This window comes from Episyrphus balteatus, chromosome 4 (genome assembly GCF_945859705.1).
Source record: "Episyrphus balteatus chromosome 4, idEpiBalt1.1, whole genome shotgun sequence".
Classification (NCBI taxonomy): Eukaryota; Metazoa; Arthropoda; class Insecta; order Diptera; family Syrphidae; genus Episyrphus; species Episyrphus balteatus.
In genome coordinates this window covers 41,964,983-41,990,775 of record NC_079137.1, presented here as the reverse complement: position 1 = coordinate 41,990,775, position 25,793 = coordinate 41,964,983, and the positions used below count along the sequence as shown (strand labels likewise).

General features: G+C 28.7%; 1 protein-coding gene across 4 annotated transcripts in view; it reads right to left on the bottom strand.

The window, feature by feature from the left end:
- Positions 1-25,793, bottom strand: part of LOC129918285 (A disintegrin and metalloproteinase with thrombospondin motifs like) — a 143,382-nt gene that overhangs the window by 103,558 nt on the left and 14,031 nt on the right. For all 4 annotated transcript variants that reach the window (XM_055998742.1, XM_055998741.1, XM_055998743.1 and 1 more), the window contains exons 2-3: positions 16,592-16,682; positions 287-775 (exon numbers count right to left, since the gene is read on the bottom strand). In XM_055998742.1, coding sequence (XP_055854717.1) covers positions 287-775; positions 16,592-16,660 — 558 coding nt within the window. In that variant the 5' untranslated portion in view covers positions 16,661-16,682. The remainder of the gene's footprint in view (positions 1-286; positions 776-16,591; positions 16,683-25,793) is intronic.

Sequence of the window (25,793 nt, the reverse complement as noted above, 5' to 3'; positions counted from 1 at the left end):
TCAATTGCTTTAGCAGTGTTGTGTTGGTAATCACAAAACTTGTCAATAAAACGCCAAAAACAACTTAACAAAAAAAAAAAAAATACAATAAAAACAAAACACTATATAGCACACTAAAAACCCCAGGTGTAGGATGTTGGATCATGTTAACAAAATTATTTATGCAAAATGGATTAATTCAAAAACCACACTCCAGACAGACATAAATGTACTACCCCATGTACGTATGATTTTTTTTTTTTTTTTTAATCATAAAACATAAACACTCAACACTATGAGCACTTACCTCATTTTGAACCTCCTCCAGGGCAAGACCATGTGTGGCATTTTGTTCGCTTCGTATCGTAAACATACGCAACGAGTCGGGACCGTTTTTGAAGAGACCATCGGTTGGTCGCAACGTTAGATTTAACACTTCACCGAATGCACTTAGGGACACGTTGTGCTCCTTAATTCCACTTAAATCTAGATTTTTTAATTTCTCACTATAACTGTGATCACTAATGCTATTCGCGCTAGCCCCGTCCGATTGGGCTTGGAGTTTTAACTCACTATAATATGGACTTTTGCTAAGGTCCTTTTTAACGTGGTGAGTTTCTTTTGCATTTGTGGCACCAAACATATTATTGTCAACGCTCCTTCGGCGGCGTAATAATTCACCACTATGTTCTGTTCCGAGATGTTCAAGCTGTACAAGCTCATAATTTGGCACTGAGTCTATATCCTCTACGTGAAAGATTGATTGCAGTTGTTGAGGTGACATTTGTTTGTGGATCTGAAATTAAAAACAAACAAAAAAGAACATAAGTAACGAAAGTATGTAAGTTTTAATTATAAAAATAGGAAACCAAACAACAAACACACAGAGGTAAGACCATTAACAAATAAAACTCCTGATAATCCAGGTTTAAACCCGAAAAAAAAACAAAATTATTTTGCAGCTCAGAATATAAACATACATTTGACTGTACACTTGCAGAATTATGGAATTAAATACCAAAATATTCAAATCTTACAAAACTGACACTTAAGTTTTCTTTAACCTAGCCTTAATTTTCTGTACCTTTTGAAAATTAAACCCTAGTTAGGATGATTAAACAACTCTACCCATGAACTCCTACTGATTTTATCCAGAGCTCGAAAATAAATCTAAAGCTTTTTAAATGTCTTTAAATTGCACAAACAAAATACAAATTATTTCATAAAAATAAACGACAGACCAGGGACCGAAAAAGTGTTATCATTTTGCGATAAAATTAATAGTCGAGGCGATGAAAATTATTCTTTCCAAATCCTAAGAAAAGATTTTTTGAGAAAAATTAACGCAGTTATGTTAGAACTATACGTACAGAATTACGTGTTTTAAAATCAATCAAAATCGTTAGAGCCGTTTTCGAGGTAACTGCAATAACTCAAGCATTTTGTATGGGAGGTAAACGTTCTAAGCGAGATATTCAAAAACAAAAAAAATCGATTTTGGAAATTACACAAAAAAATATTTCAAGAACATCCGTCTACCCGTTTAAGCTGAAGCTACTTGTACAGATGGACGAACGGAAGCACTGACCGACGAACATCATGAAGAAACTCACTTTTTTTGACTTTTCTATCATAGTAATGTTAATTTTGATTAAAACCTCGACATATTTTTTGACACGAAACCAATACTTGCACTAAAAGTAAGTCAAAACCAATACTTTCCGTATAGAGCAAGTAAAAATAGGTAGTCATCGAGTATTTCAGCTATGAGTTGTGAAACACTTTTACTTAAAAACTCGAAATAAATTTTGAAATTAATAACACTTGTTTAAAGCCAAAATGTACACTCAATACTACTTTTTTTTATAAAAACAAAGTTCGAATGGATACGTTTTCGAGATATGATTTTTCAAAGTTTTTTGTCGTTGTTTTTCGAAGAAAACAAGTATTCGGGCTATATCTTGAGTAAAAAATTACCAATCTGAACAGAAAACCTGCACCTGAAAGCTGAATAAATACGCAAGAAGCACTTGAATAATATTTTTGGGTCACTTCAGATCTTTAAGTTCAATGATTCAAATCATTTGAAGGGTCCAGGGGAAAAACAGCATAAGTCCATTTCAACTCATTTCGAGAAAAACACATTTTAAAATTTTGTTCTCCATACAGCTTAGTACTAAAAGCACAAATTTTGTTTATTTTTTCAGCAAGGCTTAAATTTGTTTTATAAAAGATCCCATTAGATATAGTGCTCAGTAAATGCTACAAGACCTCATCATTGGTTTCTTTTTGATAAAAAGTGGACATGTGCCGTTTTCCCCTGAACCCTTCATTTTTAAAAAATCGATTTTTCAAAAAAAAATTATAAAAAATTTCTTAATCAAAGAAAAATTCAAAATATTTCGAATCCTCGTAAACTGTGAAAGATTAGATATACTTCGAAAAATAACGATAAAAACCTTAAAAAAAATCATAATTATCTTGAAAACCTATTCATAAACATTTTTTTAGATACCTATGATTTTCGAGTTTTCTGGGTTAAAATATGTCCGAAAAGTAGAACGGCACTTAGTCTCCAAAACATTTTTATTATTTTGTAAACTAGTGAAATAGATTTTAAACGAAATATGTAACTTAATTTCGAGAAATGTATGTAAGCACCACTCCTGAATTTAGCAAATATTTGAATTGATGAAGAAGCTAGAGTTAAAGTGTAGTTAGTTTTAAATCAACTTACATTAAATTGGTTATTTTGGTACACATTTTGAGCAGAATTTGAAAAAGAAACAAAACATTCACTTTTTTTTTGTTTCTGAGACTAAAAAGGTTTTCGATGTGTTTAAAATGAATCCGAAATCTTTTTTATTCTTCGAGATATCTTAAGTTTTAGTAAGTGTTGGTTTATCAAATTAAACTTTTGATATCTGGGACAGTTTAAGAGAGATATGTATTTACAGGTCTGAAAGAAGAAAAAAAGGTTATAAGTTATGGGTGAAACAAATTGCTTAAGAGCAACTGGATTAAGAACGAGGTTCAAGTAAGGTCCGTCAAGCTGTGTACGCCACAACCTTAAATCCAAAATCTGAGTATGCAGGAATTTGTTGCTAATTTGTTACTCCAATCTCGAATTTGTTGCTCCTGTCCTTACCCCTTAATTCTGTGGCGTACCTAGCTTGACGTAAAGCTGGGTACGCCACAAATCAAAATTCAAAATTTCAAAAATGTAAGTATGCAAATGTTGCTCCACGTTTTGCCCTTCAAATGCACAATAACAGATTACGCAAAAAAAGCTAAATCAATAGAAAGAGGTCATAGAAAACTTTTCAAAAAGATCCATATTAAGTTTTTATTCCAATCCTTTCTTGTCCAAAATGCCCTGTGGAGCTTGAATGCATTTGTGGAACATATGTGGATGAAACGAGAAAACGCAAAAACACGTAATACTCAAAATTAAAAAAAAAATAAGTATGCAGCAATTTGTTGCTAACTTGTTACCCCAATCCCGAGCAACAAATTCGAGATTGGGGTAACAAATTAGCAACAAATTCCTGCATACTCAGATTTTGGGTTTTCGGTTGTGGCGTACCCAGCTTGACGGACCTCTTCAAGTTTACAACACAGCTATGTATACAAAAGACTCAAGCAGGCTCATTGAAGGGAATGTCTTTTTTTAATACACAGGCCATATACTCAAGGATTGTCAACTGGCTGTTAATCTAAATTCTTTAGTAATTATTGTCTCTTAACCAAATTCTTTCTGTTCTTTTCAAATATTTCCTTTTAATTGAAATGATAAGAACACCTTCAAAAGACGCAGCGGTTTACTAAAACAAAACTTCCAAAAGACTTTGGCATTCAATTAATCATAAAAATCAAGCATGAAATCAATAATTTGACCAGTAATATACACGCAATCATTCAATATCCCAATACACTTTGCTGGCGCAGAGCTTACTGTCATAAACATTTTTATAACTAAGAACATATTAATTACATTTGACTTGATAGCAACACTAAAGTTATTGCAAAGTTCCAACAAATCGCTAAAACCAGCACACTTATTTCTGATCTAACAAAAAAATCTACAGCAGCACAGAAAAATTACTTGACCAATAACTCAACTTTACTGGTATAGGCAGGTGGTTTTACAGCGAAAGAATCGATCTTAAGTCATCTGAAAAATGTCAGAACCAACCATAAATCTTTCAACTAACTACTAACAACATGCAATATGGTATCAGTAGCGCGTGCAGAATTTTGTAAAATACAAAAAAAAAATGAATATCTCAAAACGCATTAAATAGCTATCAGTCGAAGTCGAAGAAGTAAGGTATTTGTAAAACAATTTTATTTTTCATAAAACTATCGCAAAACCTGGGACCAGGAATGGAAGAGAAAGAAGTAACAAGGCAAACCACATTATTATTGTTAAATCGCGCAGGTTAAAGTTGATAATCGAGTTAAAAGTCTGACTTAACAGTCCAGCAATAAAGCTAATTTGCGGCCATCTTGGTGATGAGGGGTCCACAATATTATATACAATTTCAAGACAATTGTGTCGTGTGGAAGCCTAAACCCCGAGAGGACTTTTGTTTACAAGTCGAAATGATTGCATTTTCTTGCGCTGGTAATTGCACTTTTTTTTTTTTGTTGGCCTAAACAAACGTTATACTTTCATTTGGCGACGTAAGAGTGTGGCATCTGGTATCTCTCCAGTGAGCCAATGGCTACCATTAATTCCATTTGGCCTGAGGTAGTTGAGCTCCCTGGAACCGGCATCAAACGAAATCGAAACTGAAAATCTTTTAATGGCGGGAAAAATTGTCGTCGGTAGTTTTCTTGTTGCTGTTATTATTGCCAAGCTACACATTTATGATCTTGTTTAGGTTTTTTCTTGTTGTTAAAATTTTTGAAAAAAAAAACTAAAATTACAGAGGTGCTTGGGGGATAAATTTTATTTCGTCATTAAAAGCGACTAAAAATCGTAATGAAATAATCAATTGGATCGATAAGTTCGGTAAATGCACTATATGGTCTATCAGTTTTTTGTTTCTATTGTCGTCGGGGTTAAAAATGGAGCAATGTTTAGCTGGAGGGTGTAGTTAGATTACAATGTTTTTTTTTTTTTTTTACGAAATTTGGTTAAAGTATAGGGGTTTTAGTGGAAATTGATTGACTGGCAGCGGTGGGGTTCGTAATTATGTAGGTATTGTTAAAGTTTCCTTTGTCATTTTGGTTTAGAAAGAACAAGCGAGATTTTAACATGGTATTTCTTACAATCAGCGTAATTAAAACAAAACCCAAAGTATTGGACAGGAAATTGTGCTAATTAGTAGGTAACAATATCCAATTAATACCTGACCGATGTTGAAACTGCCGCAGTAAAACGTGGAGATTAATAACTCAAAATACAGAACGTACGTTCCAAAGTAACGGAGGGGACATCGTCGTCTGCACAACGCCAAAACCGCGAATCTGCACTTTGTTTTGACATTTTCGCACTTTAATTCTTCATTTTATTTGTTATCTATCGGTCCCACTATTCACTGCGTCGATCCCAATCCTCAATCAGTTGCTTAAAAGCCTTAACTATTAATTTAGCACGACTTTCCATAAGATTGTATGAGTTTCCAAAACTTTGAAGCTGTTTTTTCTCAAAACTACAATTTTGCAGATTCGTGGTTTTGGCTTTATGCCCACGAGATATTAAAGCTTGTTATTCAGTTTATCTCGTTTAAGAAGCAATCTTTTGTCTTGAAACTTGGCGAGTCTTAAGGGTGCATGGATAAAGTTGATGATCTAACTAGAAAATTCACGAAAAACTAATTAAACCTTACCAAATTTGTTCAAAGACAACACGGTAACGGAAAAGACGGGTACGATCTTTTTCGTTACCGTCTAAATTAGTTTTTCGTGAAACTTCAAAAACATTAACTATATGAAAAGCTCTTTAAACTCATACAAGTTTTAGGAAAAAAAAAAGATTCTCCAACGAAATAAACTGGAAACAAGCGTTCGTTACTTTGGAATGGCCGAGAAGTCGTAAATTAATATGAACTCGAAAATTTATATTTATTGATAATCAGGGTTGTAAAAAATCATTTTTTTTTTGTATGTATTTGTTTTTCAGTATAAATTTAAAAAAAATATTAATTGCAAATATCTACAAATTTTTTGCATTAAATAAAATATTTATTGCAACTGAAAAAAATTGGCATAAAAAAAATGGGTTGGGGTCGAAATTCTGTATGTTGCAAAATTCTGTATTCAAAATACTGTATGCCAAAATACTGTATGTCAAAATTCTGTATGTGCAAAATGCTGTAGGAACAAAATTCTGAAAGACAAAATTCTGTATAGCAAAATTCTGGTTGGTCAAAATACTGTATTTCAAAATACTGTACATCAAAATTCTGTAAATCAAAATTCTGTAAAAATGCTGTAAAAAATATCGTTTTGATATTCAAAACGATATTTTTTTACAGTATTTTTACAGAATTTTGATATACAGTATTTTGCCGTACAGAATTTTACAAAACAGAATTTTGCATGTCAGTATTTTGTTGATACAGTATTTTGACGTACAGAATTTTGTATTTACAGTATAATGACGTACAGAATTATGGTATTACAGTATTTTGACCCCACAGAATTTTGTCGTACAGAATTTTGACAAGCAGAATTATGACCCGCTCCCAAAAAAAATATTTATTGCAAATTAATAAAAAATTTTGCATTAAAACAAAATGTATAGCAAATAAAACAATTTCTGCAAAATCAATGAAAAATGTGTGCATTTAATATTTTATTAAATATTTGTTAAAATTTTAAAAAATTTTGGCTATTACGTCAGCTATTTCAAATATAATATTGAATTAAATGTAATGCCAAATAGTCAAAATTGTTAGAAATTCGACGAAAATGAAAAAAAAATATTTAATTCACAAATTTTGCATTGATTTTTTTTTTCAACACATTTTTTTTCTCAACGCAAAATATTTTTTTTGCAATAAAAATTTAATTTTTAAGTTGCAATTACATTTTTTTAATGCAAAATTGTTATTTGCAATAAGTTTTTGTTTTAATGCAAATATTTTTCAGATGCAATAAAATTTTTTTTAATACAAATTTTTTTTCAGTTGCATCAAATACTTATTTTTTTCTAATGCAAATATATTTTATTTGCAATAGGTAAATGTTTTTTTTTAATTTCAAATGCATTTTTTTTTTAATTGATATTTTTACAACAAATTTGATAAGTTTAACGATCCGTTCAAGATGCAAGAGCTTTGTTTTATTGCAAGTAAATATTGGGGGTAGAAGTATTTTTTTTTTTATAACATCGAGTGCAGCCCATTAACCGAACTAAACTGAAATTGTGATATTTCTCAAAAAGAAGCAAAACTTTTTTGAAGATAAAATAAGTTTATCCAAAAAAATTAATTAATTTTCAATGAACTGTAACCCTATGGACCTTGATTATATTCGCTGAACTCATGAATAAGACATTAAAATAGTTTTTCAAATACAAAATCAAAACATAAATATTTCCAAACGACCTCAAAATTCATACCGTCACAAATTACCGCATAAATTTTCTATGTCAAAAGCATAAAAATGTACTTTTGCAATCATAACAATAATACAAAAAAAAAATATATATACATATTCGCATTCTACTTTGGTACACGTTACACACCGACTCTTATCTGGACCACAAGACATTAAGCTAAGAATAACATTCAAAATTAAAATAAACAGAAAAAAAAAATACTAATTACAGAATAATATAACTTTTTGGCGAACAATTACTATAAAATATACAGTTATTCACAGACAGACAATACACAAACCAACATTTGATCTCATCAAAAGATCAACATCGCAAAAAAAAAATATAAAAGAATTCCATTTAATTATGCATTCGGGTTACTACTTCCATTCTTATGCCTTTACGTGGATTCAAGTTGAAGAAATAAAAAAAAACTTTGAATTCAATCCGGACCGGATGACTATTGGCGAGGTCGTTTGTGGTCGTTGAGATCTCCGAAATTCAATATGGCGGACGGGAGGTGATTCTGTGGCTAAAAACCTTGCTTCCTGCTCTGATGATCGTGAGTTCCCGACGCGACGCGAGCGAGCTATAACATTTTGCAATTACACCAAAAGTATCAAATTCGAATTAAGTGCATTGTTGATACTTCTTTTGGGGACAGATAGATACGATACTTTTTTATGAGAATCTGTCTGTGACTAAGTTCTATATGCTATAAGAGTCTGTGTTACTCGAGTAAGAGGTGGCACCTCATTAAGACTCGTTAACGTTCGTATTTATTTGTGTCGCCTTGAACTTTTTTTTTTCAATTCGCTTTCCGACTTTGTTTAATTTGGATTCAGTTACCAATTGGTATAGGTTGTTTTAGTGTTGATATTTTTTTTTTGTTAACTTATTTATTATTTTGTTTTTATCTTGTCTTCAAGAAATTAAGTGAAAATCGATTAGACTAGGTAAATTCAACTAACAAGGTCAATAATTTAAATTGGTTCTTGTTTAAATTGTTGTCTGCCAAAACCAACCGGACGGGAGCAAGCCATGTGTATATTAAGCTTTAGCTCAGTGTCACATTTTTGAATAGGCTTAAATTTACTGTTTGATAGACTCATTAACATTGTTAGATACATTGTAGCTAAATTGACAGGCCATGAAAGTATTTACGTCAATATTGAGATCATTTGCTGTCAATGACATCTGATGGTTTTTTTTTAAGAAACTTTGTCAACTTGTTTATTTTTTTGAAGAAGTGGAAGAATCCATCTAGCCCGCACCTCAAAATTGCAGTTAATACATATTGGTTATAGAACAAAAAGAAGTCAAATTAAAGTTTGCTTTATAAGGCATTTATTTGACTTCAATAACAAACCGTTAACGGTAGTTTTATGGAAATGTAGTGACTAAGATTGACACTATATTTTATAAAATTGATGATTTGTCTGCAATAGAAATTTAAAGTCACTATTTAACTAAGGCTTCGACCTGGCGATGGCAAGCCAATTTCATAAGAGTTTTTGGAGAATTTTGATTCTTAAACAAGCTGATAAGAGATACAAAAAAAATGTTTGGAATACTTCAAGCTTTTAATTGATATTGAATCGGTCATTTCAAAAACCAATTAAGTCCAAAAATTTGAATTTTTCAAGAACCAATTAAAACTGTTTCAGGCTCAAGCAAACGAATCTCGAAGGACTTTTTAAGCTTATTTTAGTAGGTATTTGAGTTGTAAGAAACTAATGTGTAAAATAACCGTCATATTTTATTAGAAATAAAAACGAAAAAACCCGAAAAACTTAAGACTTAAGTTGTTTTAGCAAGGAAGCATATGTGGTACATAATTCTCTTTTACGAATTTTGTAATCTTAAACAAATATTTATTTACATGTCACATGTATTTATTTTGCATGTTTCATTATTTTTTAAGGTTCATAATAATATTCTCCATCATTCTTATTTGGGTTGGGTCATCAACCATTTCAACAAAAAGAAATCTGGTCTGGTTGTAATAATTCCTCTGTGCATGGAAAAACCTCTTAAGTCCCTGGACTTAAATTGTTTTTCGAATAACCTTTTAATTTGAAGGGAAAGGAATGTATTTTCTTATCTGCTTTCGTTTCAACCCATAATACCCATTTACCTTTGAGGAACGATTTTCAGCAAAAAACTCGATTTTGAAAAAAATGTATAATATGTCTCCATGTACATTTGGGTCTTTGCAATGACCGATACAATTATTATGCTAGTCCTTTTATTTTCTATCTTTATACCATTTCAATTTCAGGGCTGTGAAAAATAATTTTTTTTAATGCATTTTTTTTTTTTTTCCAAATTTAAAAAAAATACTTGTTGCAAATATTTGCATTAAAAAAAATGTTTATTGCAACTGAAAAAAATAAATTGGATTAACAAAAAATAATTTTATTGCAATTAAAAATGTTTAGCGTAAAAAAAAGAATGCTATTACATATATAAAATTTTCTTACAATTTTGAATTGTTACAAATTCGACGAATATTATAATATTTAATGCACAAATTTTTAATTGAATTTTTTTTTTTTTCAATTTTCAATAAAATGCAAATGCAAAATATTTTTATTTGCAATATAAATTTATTTTCAATGCAAATATTTTTCAGTTACAATGCAAAATATTTTTAGTTGCATTTTTTTTTTTTATGTTTGGGCTGCGTGAACCAATTTTGATAATTCTTTTTGTATTGAAAAAGCTGGTGGCTGCAGTGTGGTCCCATTTCAATTTCGTTCAGTTATAGCCATGGGAACTATAAGAAAAACCATAAAACCCTGTTTTGATCCATGGAAGTCGGTTTTGTTTTTTGATAAAAAAAGATTATTTCAGTTGCAACACATTTTTTTTATTTCAATCGCATTTTTTTTTTAATATTGATTTTTATCTTACAACCCTGTATCTTTCTATAATCGAGGTCTAGGTTTTTAAAGTTCATGGAAAATGACTTATTTTTTGTGGGATAAATTTTTTTCATCATTATGATGAGCACTACTACCTAATTGATATTATAAATGATATCTTTGAAAAATTTCAGTTCAAATTCTTTCAAAGCTTTTCTTTACTTAAGATGAGCTGCACCCTGCTCACGATCGATATAGTTTTAAATATACGATCATTTAAATTAATCAACTTCTATGCACTGAACGAAAGTTGTATTATCTCAAAGTACGGCCACCTTATCAATAAGAATGATTTTCGAGTTTAAACTTCTAGAATCTTGATCACATAACAAAAAAATCGCATTTACCCTATTTTTCACGTTTGTCTGCGGCAGTTGCAAAATTGTAATAATTTTTTTAATGTTTTACTATTTTAGAACATATATGTTCTCTATAGAGGCGAGCTTTAAACTTAAATTAATTTAAGTGGCCATTTTCAAGTTTTTCATTGTGTTGAGAAGAAGTCATTTCCTAAGTTATTCCATTAATTAAGGTTTTGAAGTGGCTTATAGTAAGTACCGATACAAAATTATAATTCCTGTCGTTTTCACAACTATAACCCAAAACAATTTAAAATAATCTCAGTAAAATAATAAGACTTTAAGGTTTTGAAGTGGCTTATAGTAAGTACCGATACAAAATTATAATTCCTGTCGTTTTCACAACTATAACCCAAAACAATTTAAAATAATCTCAGTAAAATAATAAGACTTTAAGGTTTTGAAGTGGCTTATAGTAAGTACCGATACAAAATTATAATTCCTGTCGTTTTCACAACTATAACCCAAAACAATTTAAAATAATCTCAGTAAAATAATAAGACTTTAAGGTTTTGAAGTGGCTTATAGTAAGTACCGATACAAAATTATAATTCCTGTCGTTTTCACAACTATAACCCAAAACAATTTAAAATAATCTCAGTAAAATAATAAGACTTTAAGATAACCCTTACCTAAAATTATTACCCGTTTATCAAACTCAATATTCTTGACTGTAATTCTGTTACAAATGCACCCAGGATGCCGTATTTATAGATTTTTTTTTTTCTACACTACACATTCTTTATTTTTTTTGTTGTTGTGTGTTTTCATTGCCGAATGCAATAAATCTAATCGTTACATTAGAATGTTTTCGTAAAGACCTTATTCTTAATTCATTAGATGACTTCAATGTCAAAAATAAATAAAAGAAGTTGTAAAGTTACACAATTACGATAAATTATAATTCAACATTATCTCAAAATTTATAAAACTAAATCTCACTTTTAAAAAAATTATATCATTGCCAAAGCAATTCTTATCTTAATGTTTTGTTTATTTTTAAACAACTTTAAATTTAAAATCAAATGGTATATAATTTATCCAAACAAACCAAACAGAAGCAGCGTTTTACTCATTGTGTGTGCGGTTTAATCTTGACCTACCAACATAATAATCACCGGTTAACTATCACAAATTTTGACCTAATTGGCCTTAATCCAATAAGAAGTAAAAAAAAAAAATCAATTGGAAAATCATTCAGTAAGCCTAAATGGTTTATACGGTAGCTCCCACACAAACACATATGAAAAAAAAGTGGTTTAACAAAAAAAAATGATAACAATAACAACAACAACAAAAATATAAAAACCAACATAAAGCGCCCGCTACTGTGTAAGTTAAGTGGCAACCTTGAAAATTGATTTCAATGACCACATGTACTAATGAATATGATTTTTTTTCTATTTCTGTTTTTATTTGATGTAATGATTGACAGTTGTTCTTTAAATAACCACGGGGTGTATAAAGACATTTATGGAAATTATTTGGTAAGATCAAAAGAAATTGAAGTTTGTCGTTGAAAAAAATCTATTTGAAGACCTCTGTTTCAAATAAAGCAAAAGCTTTTTATAGCGAAATGAGCACCATTGGTTACTACTTACAGGTATATTGAACCTATAATAGGTTCATTCCAATTCAAGGTCATTTGAATGTTATTTTATAATTGGTTTGAACTCAATGATAAAACTTTGGGCAAAAGTATTTAGAGGGCCTTCTATCTGTAAATGTAGTTTAATAGGTTTTAATTTAATTATAATCGGCTCAATTTAGAAGCATTCGTTTTTAACAAAAACAAATATCAGCTAATGGTAAATCCATAAAACTATTTGGGGGTAAATTATGATGAACATAATAGATTTGGATTACTCTTACAAATTTAGAAACAAAATATGTACTTTAAAAAACTATCTTCTTTAAAAAAATTCTGATGTGTTTGTTTTATCGCTGTAACTGCCCCTTCTGTTTTATTTCAAAGAAAATTAAGCACTTGTTTGACATCAGTTTAAATGTTTTTTTTTTGTTTTTAATAAAAGATTTCATTTAAATATTTTACTTTAAATGCTTGTTTAAACCACGATTTTGAAAATAAAATTTGGTAGCCATCATTTAATATATATTTATAAACATGCCAAATTATGTAAATTGGGACAGAAATAATATTTGTGCATCTAAATTCACAAAAACAAATCCTGTGCGCCGTCAGTAGTGGACGAATTGTTTACTTCTGTTTTTAGTAAGTTTTTAACTAGTTACTATTTTTACCCTTAATGTTTGAAATCGCTCAAGAACATTGCAAGACTCGAAAGTATACAAATCTAGCCAGAAAAAAAACCTTAAACTCACAAAGATCAAAAAGAGAAAAACGCTTCTCTTGGAGGACCTTTTGTAAAAGAGTTGAGGTTTAAAAAATTCTTGCTAAAGATCCATTTGTTCTGAAATCTTTTTAGTAAACGGATGGACAAATTCGTAGAGTAAAAAAGCTGAATCTTTAAACTGATGCTGATTTCCCTCTTTGTACCTTTTACGAGAGCTACACATCCACACGGTAAAGGAAATGAGAAGACAGTAAACAATTTTCGGAACGACGCGACGCAGTTAAAGTAAGCTTTTTGAGTCTGAATGTTTAAATAAAATAATGAAATTTCGCATTAAGTGCAACTCTTCATACACACTAGCAAACTATATTGGCAAGACAGCAAACCATCAACCTGTGAACAATATCGCAAGCTGACATCACATTCTGCATTGCGTAAAAGCGTCATAATTCCCACTGTTTCATGTTGGACCTTTATTGATCTAAGCTTAATGCTTCCACGCTGAACTGTCAACCCAATAACTTAAAGTCTAAAGTACCCTTGATGATAAAAATGATGCGGTTGTTATAGAAGTTCCGCCAAAAGAAGAGAATATACTGGTGATGAACTTGTCCAGAAAAGTTCTTCTATTACGTTTCGAAAAGTTCCATCCTCTCAGCGTATGATAAAAATTTAAATGTTTAACCCTAAAAAAACGAATAGAAAAGTTTGAATAATGTGGGTCGGGGTCAAAATTCAATTTTACAAAATTCTACTTCTTAAAATTCTGTTGGTCAAAATTCTGTTTTCCAAAATGCTTCTTTCCATAATTCTGTTTTAAAAAATTCTACTAAAAGTTAAAAAAGGGCTTGGAAATGTTAAAAAAACATTTTTAAATTTTTGCAGAGTTTGATGTAAAAAATCTGTTACTTTTTTTTATAAATTAATAAATGTAAAAAATATTTAAAGTTTATTAATCTATCAATTTATTACAACAATTAAATAATAAAAAAAAGGAAAATTTTGTGTCACACAACATCGTTTCTAATATATATTAAAGATGTGAGTTGTAATAAAGTCAGCCTATCCATTTTGTAAAAAAAAATTTTGAAAACAAGAATTTTGACAAGCTTCCAAAAAATGTATATGTATATCATAATGGTGTAATTTGTCCCAAATACAATATCTACGAATATTAAATTAATTAATTGGAAACTGTACTTCACACATAAAAAAATATTTTATTTGCGAGTGAAATTAAAATAAACAGGTTCTTACATTACATAAACAAATTTGCTTTTTTAGAATTTCGGAATACAGAACTTTATAGATCTAGAATCTTGAAATGTTAATTTTATTATAAAATCTTGATTTTAATACCTACTTTACTTAGACATTTTTTAATATTTTCTTATTAGTTTAACTTTTAGTATTATGTTATAAAAATAATTTCTGGTTCTCTTTTCCAATGATTTTCTGTTCAATTTGTTTAAAAAGGCAACACTGGCCGTTCAAAGACTCCAGGTCTTTTAAGAACCAACATTAGTTAAGCAATTTATGTATATTAGGGTGGAGCGATTTTATTTTTGTTTTTTATTTTCGAATTGGCATACTAATAAAATGTTGTGCTATTTATAAACGAACAAAACTGTAAATTTTTAAATAATTTCATTTTGAGGTGCCCAGCCCTCTGAATGCTTAAAAAGTGGACTTTTCGACCTTTAAATTAAATGGGGAAAAATAAGGTTCTATATAAATTTTCTTTTAAATTCATATTTAACTGAGTTTGAATCATATAAAAAATATTTTAAACTTCACTTTTAATTGAGATTTCAATCAAAAATCTTAACAAAGGTGCGGTTATTTGAAAATCTTAAATTCTTAAATTTCGATGTTCATACTTTTCGTAAGACTTTTTTCTAAAAAAATTTATAAAAGAGACAAGTAACTTATTTTGTTGATGTTTCACACTCAGTGAAACATGAATTTAAAATAAAAATATGTTGAACTTTATTTTTCCCCATTTAATTTAAAGGTCAAAAAGTCCCCTTTTTAAGCATTTAGAGGGCTTGGGGCACCTCAAAATGAAATTATTTAAAAATTTTAAGTGCATAGTTTTGTTCGTTTATATTTTGAAAGTTTAATTTTTGAAAGTTTTATAATAATGAACTATTCCATAGAGAGAATTCATAATGACATTGATTCTTGATGAGAAATTTTGCATTCCATATTTTCTTTTCTTTCTTACAATTTTACTACACACACCTCACCTCACCTGATCGATAGGAAAATCTTTATATAAAATAAATAATATTAAACATTTTATTACAAAATATATTGCTACTAATTTGACTTTGCCCATTCCTCAAGAGATAAACAAACTTGTTTAATTGATTCGCTGATTTTCCAACTTAAATCAAAACAAACAATGTTTATATAACTCTTTTTGTTGTTGTTAAAAGTAAACGTTATGACTTTTAATCCATAAATTGAAAATCACGTTTTATCAAGAGAGACCCCCTGAAGATAATATAAATTTAACATTTCTAAGTAAAATATGTATATTCGAACTTCAACAACCCTTTTTTAATGAATTTGCATATATATTTATATACGCTGACTTGAATATTAAAAATATATTAACCCAATATTATAACGTCAAAACAACGCTACCATTTGAACCGGTGAATAAGCACCCACCTAAAACTACACCATATTTCCATCATCATCGTTCAGAATGACGTGCATCGTCATCGTATATAAATATACAAAAATAACTAAATGATATTGAAAAACAACGCGTATCATAATGCAAGAACTCAACACTACCATCGCATCTGACGACCTTGGCCATAATACTCAAAAACCCACACTATAAACCAACGACAACGTATGGGCACATTAAATATATACTATATACTATGGCAAATCGCTGTTATTTGTTATATTAACGGGAGGGGCTGTACAAATATAATATAAATTAAAAAAAAAATATATATATCTGTATAGATTAAAGTATAGTATAATTCGTCCGTTGCACAGGTCTTATTATATTATTGTGACTGTTGAAGTATGTGGCATCGATTGGTCATAATTATAATGCTAATATATGCAAACGATGTAAAAATTTTGTAATTGAAATTGAATCGGTCTATGAGACAAAAAAAAAAAAAAAAAAAAAAACAACGCTGCCACTGAGGTTAAATTTCTGACCAATGAAACTAAAGTCTTTGAATGAATGAATAAGAAAAACCCGCAAAAGAAATAAATTTCAAATTCATATATGTGAATTCAAAGCTAGTTCATAGTTTAATTTTATATATGTATGTATTTATATTTTATTTTTTGGTCATGGTCAATATTAATGGAAAATACTTAAATTTTTCATACACTGGTATATATGTTTTTTTTTTTTAATTTTCTTAAAAACACGTTCTAGATCAAAGAGCAAAGAACATTATTCTAAGGACGCCTACTTACATCTGGCATTGCAATGCACGTTGAGTATATTGACCATAATGTCAAAATTATTCCAGTTATTTGTGTCATTGTGAAGAGTATTTATAGGGATCTGCAAAAGAAAAAAAAAAAGAGAAAAAAATATAAGTAATTTGAAATAAACAATTTGATTAATATAAAACAAAAGAGCTGAGGTTAGAACTTTTTTTTAATTAATTATTTTATATCAATTTTTAGGATACGTGTTCAGATGATTTTGGGTACCGATCTCGTAGCTTTACATATTCGCCACTATTCCCATTAAAATTTGATCCCTTTATTTGTTTTGAAATGTTCTCATTAAAAAATTCAGAAATTCCCAACATCAGTTCTGAATTCAATAATAACAAAAGAATTATACATTATTTATAAATTATTTATTTACATATAAATTTCATCTTGGGTGTTCTAAATAACAATCATGACTTTACAAAAAAAAAACACATTTAGATGGCCTAAATTTCTTTCACCGAAATTTTTGAATTAAATTACATAAGATATATTTTTTTTATTCAAAAAATGCAAATCATTCCGAAAAAACATCATTTGGTTAAGATTTTATAGATAAAAATAAATATTCACAGTGTGATACCATTTTGTGATCATAAAATTAAAGTGCTAATGGGTACACATGCTGCTTTAAGCTTGTATCAACTTCATAACTTCTAACCAATTAGGAATTCTAATTTTTTTTTGTGTTTTTGAGTGTATTTAAAATAAATTTACAATTTATATTCATTGAATTTATTTTTGCAACAAAAATAAAAAATAAACAAATAATTGTTTTATTTTTTATTATAACCAAAAAGAATCATTTAACAAAACACGAAAGAAGAAAAAAACCATTCTCTTACATAAGTTGCATAAAAAAACAACTTTAATGAATTTTAACGACAACACAGATTTTAATGGCAAATTAATGGTGTAACTTCCCTTTTTCTACCACACTAACTGCACCCTCACCATATTCACACTTTATAAACGCTTAGATAACAATTTTCTACATCATTTCTCAAGAAAATTATAGACTCGACCGTGACATGTTAACAAGGCGCTTTTGTTGTGTGTACATAACTTTTAGTTGTTTTTTTTTTTTTTTGTAATAAATTTGTGTTTCAAGAACAACTCAATCTAAAATTCACTCTAGATTCTGAATTAATTTGCAGACAAAAGAGTGATGCCGCCAAACTATAACGAACGTTTATACAATTGTTATTACTTTTGGTACCCATATCAATATGTGAATGGACCTTTTTGAAGTCTTGAGATTTATTGATTTGAATTGTTGTTCTGTGTGTTATGGGAGGGGTTTTTTCTATACAGTGAACTATGAACACTTAGTAGACCTTTTTATTACAATGGGAGTTGGTATAAAACAATGTAAATTAACAGCATTAAGCAAAAAGAAAAAAAAATGTGTACAGAAAGAAATGAGTGTGTTACATAAGAATTTTACAAGAAAAATATTAGTTATGAAATAAAAATTCACAATTAACACCTTGAATATAACAAAGAAACAAAATTCACTGTTACTTTTTGTTGTTAATTTTTTCTCATACACCACAAAATAGTTAATGGATTTGTGTTGTTTATACACAAAAACTATAAATGCTTAGGGGATATTATTAATTCTGTTTGATTTATTTGATGACATAAATCAATACATCTGTCAACTGAAATTTATTTGAAATATGCGTTGCTTTAAGTTGCAATGAAAAAGATTTTTTTTTTTCGATGATGTCACTTATAAATGTGCAGAGTATGAATTGTATTTTTAACTTATTAATTTTGACATAAATGGATGGAGTAACTTTTATAGAGTAAAAGCTATAAACTGTAATATGTATGTAATATGTTTTTTTTTTTATATGAATAATGCAGTTTATAAATATTTTATGTTAAACACTTTGGAGCTGCTTTTTTACACATAGTTTGTATATTTCAGTTTTTTTTTTATTGTTTATTAAAAGAAGATTATGATTTAATTATTGTTAAAATAATTTAAATAATCAAAGACGACTATAGATAGAGATTACTTACATAAAATACGTAAGTCACCAAAAGCTCAGACAATTGCAAAATTTCTGTAAGTTTTATAAAATCACATGAAATTGTGCAATATCCTAAATAAAAATAAGACATCAAGACATTTAAAAATTTGGAAACATTTTATCGATTTGCGGTTGAAATCAAGCTTAATTAGATAACAAACAAATTTATTATGATGGTATTATAGACATTCGCTATTGCACTGGAAAGTTTCGAGTAAATAATTTTCCAAGGAAGTGTTTGACTGACTTTTTATTAGATGACTCTTAAAAGATTTTTAGCTAAATGGAGTACGAGATTAAAAATCTTTTGAAAAATAAATTACTGCCAATAACTTACACATGTTAAGGTAAAAGAATTGTAAAAAACAAAAATCAATAATAGACAATGGAAACAAAATACTAGTTTGAAGTAGGGGTTTTTTTTTAAATCTCACAACAACTGGATTTAATTGAAAATCGTAAAAATTTGTATGAACAAAATACCAAATTATGTTGGTCTATCAGCATATTTTGTTTTGATCATTACTCTACATTAACTATTATATTAATATCTGTTCTCATACTAAACGTAACAACAAAGTTTTCTTATAAGTAAGTCTGTCGATTAACGATTCAATCACCACAAATATACGAACAAAATTTAAAAATGCCTTGTGTTTTCTTTTAAGTTAAGGACGATTGAGCTTATCAGTTTTTATTACCTAATTTATAAAAATGATAAGAATGGTTAAATGTACCAATAAATTATTTTTTTTTTTTTCAAAATAACTTAGTCGAATTTGAGAATTTTAAGCCAATTTTTTAATAAATTTTTAACTTATCGTTGTCCTTTTTTATTAAAATAAAATGCACGGCTGGATCTCACGTAGGTACTTGTTCTTCAGCTTAAAACAATGTATACATTGTATAATACATATATAATTTATTCTACAACAGAATAATTCAGTTATCTAATTGAATTCAGAAATGTCATAAGGACTAAAATTTTACTTTCATTACAATTTCATCAATTATGAACAATCAACGATCAGAATTCATAAAATTGGAGAAGAAAATAACATATTTTTGAGTTCTGAAATTCCCTAGTATGCACTCAGAAAACGAAAAACAAACTATTTTTGACAACTGTTTGAAAAGTTGAAAGTTGGGCTACTTTTTTATCGTGTTTGTCCGATCCGTCGCTTATAGATCGATTCTCAACATTAACATTTAGCTATAAATAATCTTTTGGGAAGAAAGGGTTTTTATGAAACTTAAAGTTTTTTTTTTAGGGAATTTTTTGGGAATTTCGAGATATTTTATAATTCAAAGTTATTCGAAAGTCAATAGTTAAATTAAATTCAAGTATTGTCAGGGTTTTTTACATTTTTTTTAGTTTTTTTCGACTGGACAACTAAAAATCTATGAACCGATAGTTTGATATAGGTACTTAAAATAAAATATCATTAGGATTGTAATTAAAATTTTATGAAGCTAATTGCTTGGAACAGTTATTGAAGCTGCTGCTATTAAAAAAATAATATTAAAACAATTAAATATATTTTGTGCATTTTAATAAAGAGATGAGTTGAAATATCGAGGTCAAATCAATTTTACTAACAAGTAAAAGACTTGTTTATTCCATATCAATATTTCATTTATTCAACTAAACAAATAAAACTGTTAGCAATATTTCAAGTTCAATGGTCAAAAAAGGCATATTTCAAGCCTTATTCTTGATTGGTTGTCTGTCAAAAAAAAATAAAATGTCAGTCTTATGATTTTTCAATTTAAATGTTAACCCGTTACGGATATTGAACTTGAACAATATGTATTGTATATTGTATATCTGTATGTACTACATGTGTCAAAAATTTTTTCAAGTGTACTCTTTCATCAGCCAAATAAAAGACTGACATGTTTCTTGAACTTAAATTGATTTGTAAGATATCACTCAGTCATTTAATGATGTGTGCAAAATTACATTGTTTTTTTTTTCAAAAAAAATATTCAACCGGAAGACAGACTAAGTACCATGGATATTAAACTCAGGAAGTACAAAAGGAACAGATAAGAATCAGCTTCTATGATATGTATCTTTGTCAGGAGGCAGACATACTAACAAAATGTTTTTGAACGTGTACGATTTTTAGATCTCGTAAAAATGTGTGAAAATTTCAACGTCCTCCAAGCTGCTCTTTATGCACCATACCTCAAAGTTTAACTTTCAAGTTAAGGTTAAAAAAACCATAGTTTCTTCATATAAGCTATGGGAAATGTGTAAGGAATCACTCAAACGTTATATTTCACATTAACAATAAAAAAAAAAAAAAAAACAGCGAAAAGTGAATTGTTCTTTGAGAAATCGGCACAATTTTTTGTCAATTTACCTTTGTTTCTATTATAATCATTTTCTATTAAGTCATTCTGCCAACCATATCAACTAGCACGATTACTTCTATCACAATGACACTTGATTGCTTGTTTAGAATTTAAATACAAGAATTTAAACAAAACACCTTAAAAACTGTCGAAAATTTCGTGCCAAATGTTTACAGAACAATAAAATTCACCAAAATTCTTGATGCTTTTCGGTTGAGAGATTTTGAATTTTTATTTGGTAGTTTGTCCTTCAAAAATTGTCACTCGAGTGACATTATACAAACATTTTTTTTTTCTTAAACACGCCTTTTACGTGCACAACTAATTAGATGTCTGGTGTTTAAGCAATATGCAAAAGAATTGTAAGTTAAAAAAAAAAAGATTGAAAAGACATTACGTAAAAACGACAACACTGAACCGCCCAACCGAAAACCGCACCAAACCAAACCCATAAAAAAAAAAAAAACAAAAAAAAAATTGTTTAACAAACATTTTTTCTACCAACTTTACAGGTTTCTCCAGACATTAAGCAAACATTATGGACAGGATAATATTCAGACATGCTAAAATGTGGATAATGTTGCCAGCATTTTATAATGATATCGACAAGTTTTTGTTTTTTTTTTAACTCCATCATCATCATCAGACGACATTTATTTTGCACGCAAGTCCAAAAGCACAAAAATGATGTCATGTCTTTCTCAACTAATATTTTTTAATAACTTTTTGTTTAACATAATTTCACACTCTCTGAGAAAAAAAACTGAAAAAAAGTTGAAGAAAATTGAATAAAAAAAAAACAAACACAAACACAACTGAAGTAGTCTGGTCGTCTACGTGTCCATCATGCTACTCCAATTACTTCGTGGAATGCAAAATAAATATTACGCAAGTTCTTCCCCTCCAGTACAAACGCTATAGCTATAAGTGCTCGCTATTACTGCAATTAAATAATTTACCAACGCGCTTATTGCATTTATAACAAAACAAACTTGCAAACTAAATCATCCTCCAATTGAAAAGCAAAAAAAAATGAATAAAACAACTGAAACACCTTTATTCAATTGCATTATCACGGCTCGTTGAACCTCTCTGGATGATTATTACGATGATGATTATAATGGTAGTAGTGGTGGCTTATATTGTTCCACTATAACTCTGTGAGTATCTTCTTCTACCCCACTGTTGCAGTACACGAAATGCCATCAAGAAATAGATACATTCGCCTCGTGCTCGATGGATGACAAAGCCAAAGTCTAAATGGAGCCGGTAATGCACACTCCGTGCTGCCTGTGACTTGTCTACAAGCTTATTTGGTTTCGAAAGGGAAACTTATATAGCAAGCTGCTGCTGTTAGCTGCATCAATAACAAAGCATCCAATGCAAATATAATATTATTTATACAAAACTCGTCAGAAGCAATAATACTGGCTCAAGCCATCGGAACCAAACTAGCTAGCTTGTGAGTAGACACAGTGGAAAAGGCTTTAGAAAAAGTTGGAAGCAATTTAAATAAGTAGAATTTTCTTTGAAAATAACCAACTTACACAAAAGCTCATTTAAAACTGCAAAATTAAAATCTTAAAGTTTATAGCTTCTTTAAAGCTTCTATAAAGCTTTCACCTAAACAATTTTCTAAAAGAAGTAACAACTTCGTCAACAGTATGCTTAAATTTACCTAAACAATTTTCTAAAAGAACTAACAACTTCGTCAACAGTATGCTTAAATTTACCTACAAATTGTGTTAAAAAGTCTGTGAGCTTCGGTAACACTTAGCGAGATGAAGAAAAAATTTGGGGAGTCTTCTTTAACAGCTTCCAAGCCGAATTATAGAGGAAATCGTTTCTTTTTTTTTAAGTAATAGTTTCGATAAAACCTGTTTGCGTTTTAAGATCTTCCTTTTTTCATTTAGATAAATCTTACGGAAGCTTTATCGAAGTAAAAATCAAGCTCTTCTGGTTTTTTTTTTTTTGCAAAAAAATATTTGCCAAGAAGATGAAAACAATTTAACTAAATAGAATTTTCTTTAGCTTCGCATTCGAGAATACCGAACTAACACAAAAACTCCTATAACAATTGAAAAATTGAAAATTTTAAGTTTCTAGCTTGTTTTAAGTTTTCATCCAGTACAATTTTCTTATAAAAGAAAAATTGTTTAAATGCATTTAGAAGTTACTATAGAAGTCTGTGAGCTTCGGTAACACTTCGTTAGCGAGATGAAAAATAGTTTGTATCCAGTACAATTTTCTTATAGCAGATCTTCGTAAAAAGTTTGTTTAAAGATGCCAAGAAGTTAACGTAGAAGTCTGTGAACTTCGGTAAAACTTTTTTAGCGATGAAGAAGAAACTTGGGAAGTTATCTTTAACAGCTTCTAGGTAGATTTATGGAAAAGCTTGGTACCGTTTCATAAGTAATAGCTACAGTAAAGTCTGTTTTTAGCTTCTTTTAAGACTTTATAAGAATTTTAACGTTTTCTTTTTTTTTCTATGCAGAGTAACCTTTTTCGTAGTAAAAATTTAGCCCTTCTGTAATTTTTTCAGCTAAACTTTTTCCCAAAGAGATTTACGATCTGAATAATATTTTAGAGGAACTTAAATATTTTGGGGAAAAAAAATTTCCGAAAAGATTGAATAAATTTCAAGTCAACAAATTAAGACTATTTGTCCCACTGTGTGTGATCGTCATTGGTAGTTTTAAAGAGTTGAAACGAAGAGACTTGAAGGCTTGAACTAGTGATTTCCACTTTCAATTTCATTAGCCGCTTAACACGGAATCGGAAGAACACACAAAACATAAATAAATAATAATTTTTTACATTGTAGCTGGTGTAGTTTTGCATTTTTATTCATTAAATTTCTTCAATTTTTTTTTTTTTTTTTTTTGTGAGAAATTCAAAACAGTCTAGTAGTAGATACCAATTTGAAACTAGTAGGATATAGCCGTAAAAAGGTAACCTGGTAAGACTTATGATAAATCCTTGTCCAGTCAATGAAGCGTTGAGGAAATTTATCGCCATAAGTCTGGATATCTTAGGCTCTCTATCTTATTTTTTATGTGTAGTAGTGTTGATGTTATAATTGCATGATATTTTATGATTTTAATCTTATGAAAGTGCTTTGGTTATGATAGATAGTTTTTTTTATTAATTTTTTGCCTTGCAGGCAAATATTTGAAGTGATATATTTTTTTTGAATGAATGAATGAAAACAAAAATTTCAGGTCACCACAAGAGTGTTGACGATCACGATGAAAAGATAATTTACTTCCTGGAGGTACAAAAATAGACTTATGCAAGACTCTACTTGACTAGAAGATTGAATGGTTAATTATTATTATTATATTATCAAATGCAAGTCAGTTTTCGTTTTTGTAGGAATTTTGTAAGAAACGCTTTGGTGATGCCTTGAGCTAAAATATTTTTAGATGAAGAAATTTTAAATGAGTATATGAATTTATTGGAGGTGTGTATGTTGAATATTGTGCTCAGGATTGACATGATCCAATTCCTTCCGGCTTGTTAATGTTACAAGTCACAATAAGGAAACTTTTTTTAAATTTTGATTGGCTTAGTAATTTTCTTTAAATAAAATTACATAAAAGGAAATTAGTGCTAACAACATTGTCAGTTTTTCAGCCAGATTACTAACATCGGAGCCAAGTTTGTTATATGGTAAATAATGATAATCCAATAAAATAATAAATAAATAAATAAATGTTCCACATACACCACAGTGACCCAAATTAATTTTTAATTTCAAAAATTTATACACAATTTTCTTTGTCAAATATTCTCTTCCCTTATAAAAGACAAAAATAAATACCTTCCAATATTCGTTTTAGCTTGAAATATCTATCCAATTTGATTTATCTAATTTGATAATATATTAATTTTATGCAAACAACAATGCAGATTATTAAATTCAAAAATAGATTTTATCTCATTTTAAAACTTGATATGATAAACGATTAATTTAATTTCTATGTTTACAAAATGGTATTTATCAAACCATTTTTATGCATGCACATTCTTAAAAAAAAAATTTAATAGGTATCCATAATTCCATCACGAGCCCTTAACATGTTTCATTAGAATTGTTATCCCTTTAACGACTGAAAGTTATACAATCGGATTTAATTTGAATAATAAACAATATAATTTAATTATTCACTGAATATTTGTTATTCATATTGTATTAGAAATAATTCCTATACAATATGTAAAAGGCAAATCTCAAGTTAATGCCCTCTCTCGCAACTGACGTCATCTGAATATTAAAGTACATAATAAAATTTGCTAACTAGATAAATTGAAAGTTGAATAATATTATTTATAGTTGCTTTTATTCGAGCTATTCATAGAATTTACTAAACGTTAATTAGTAAAATTGATTTTGAAAGATACAATATTGCTCGTGAATTAATTAAATACCTATCATTAGATTTATAGATTTCAATTGTTTTTTTTCTTATAATAATAAATTCTATCTTCAATTCTACATGTTGGATAGTTCTTTGAAGTCTCTAATTAATTTGTTTTAGATAAGAAACAGGATTTTTTTGAAGGTTAGTCTTGTGATTGTTTCTTTCTCTTTGAAAAAAAAAAAAATAAAATAAAAACAAATCAACAAATATTAGTATTTTACATACAGCGCTTGTTTGGTGAGAACACTTGAATTTCTACCTAAGAAACAAAATTTTCATTTCAAACTAATTTTTAATTCCTTTCCAACTAGATTTTGTTTAATTTGCATGGGAACGTTTAATTTACTA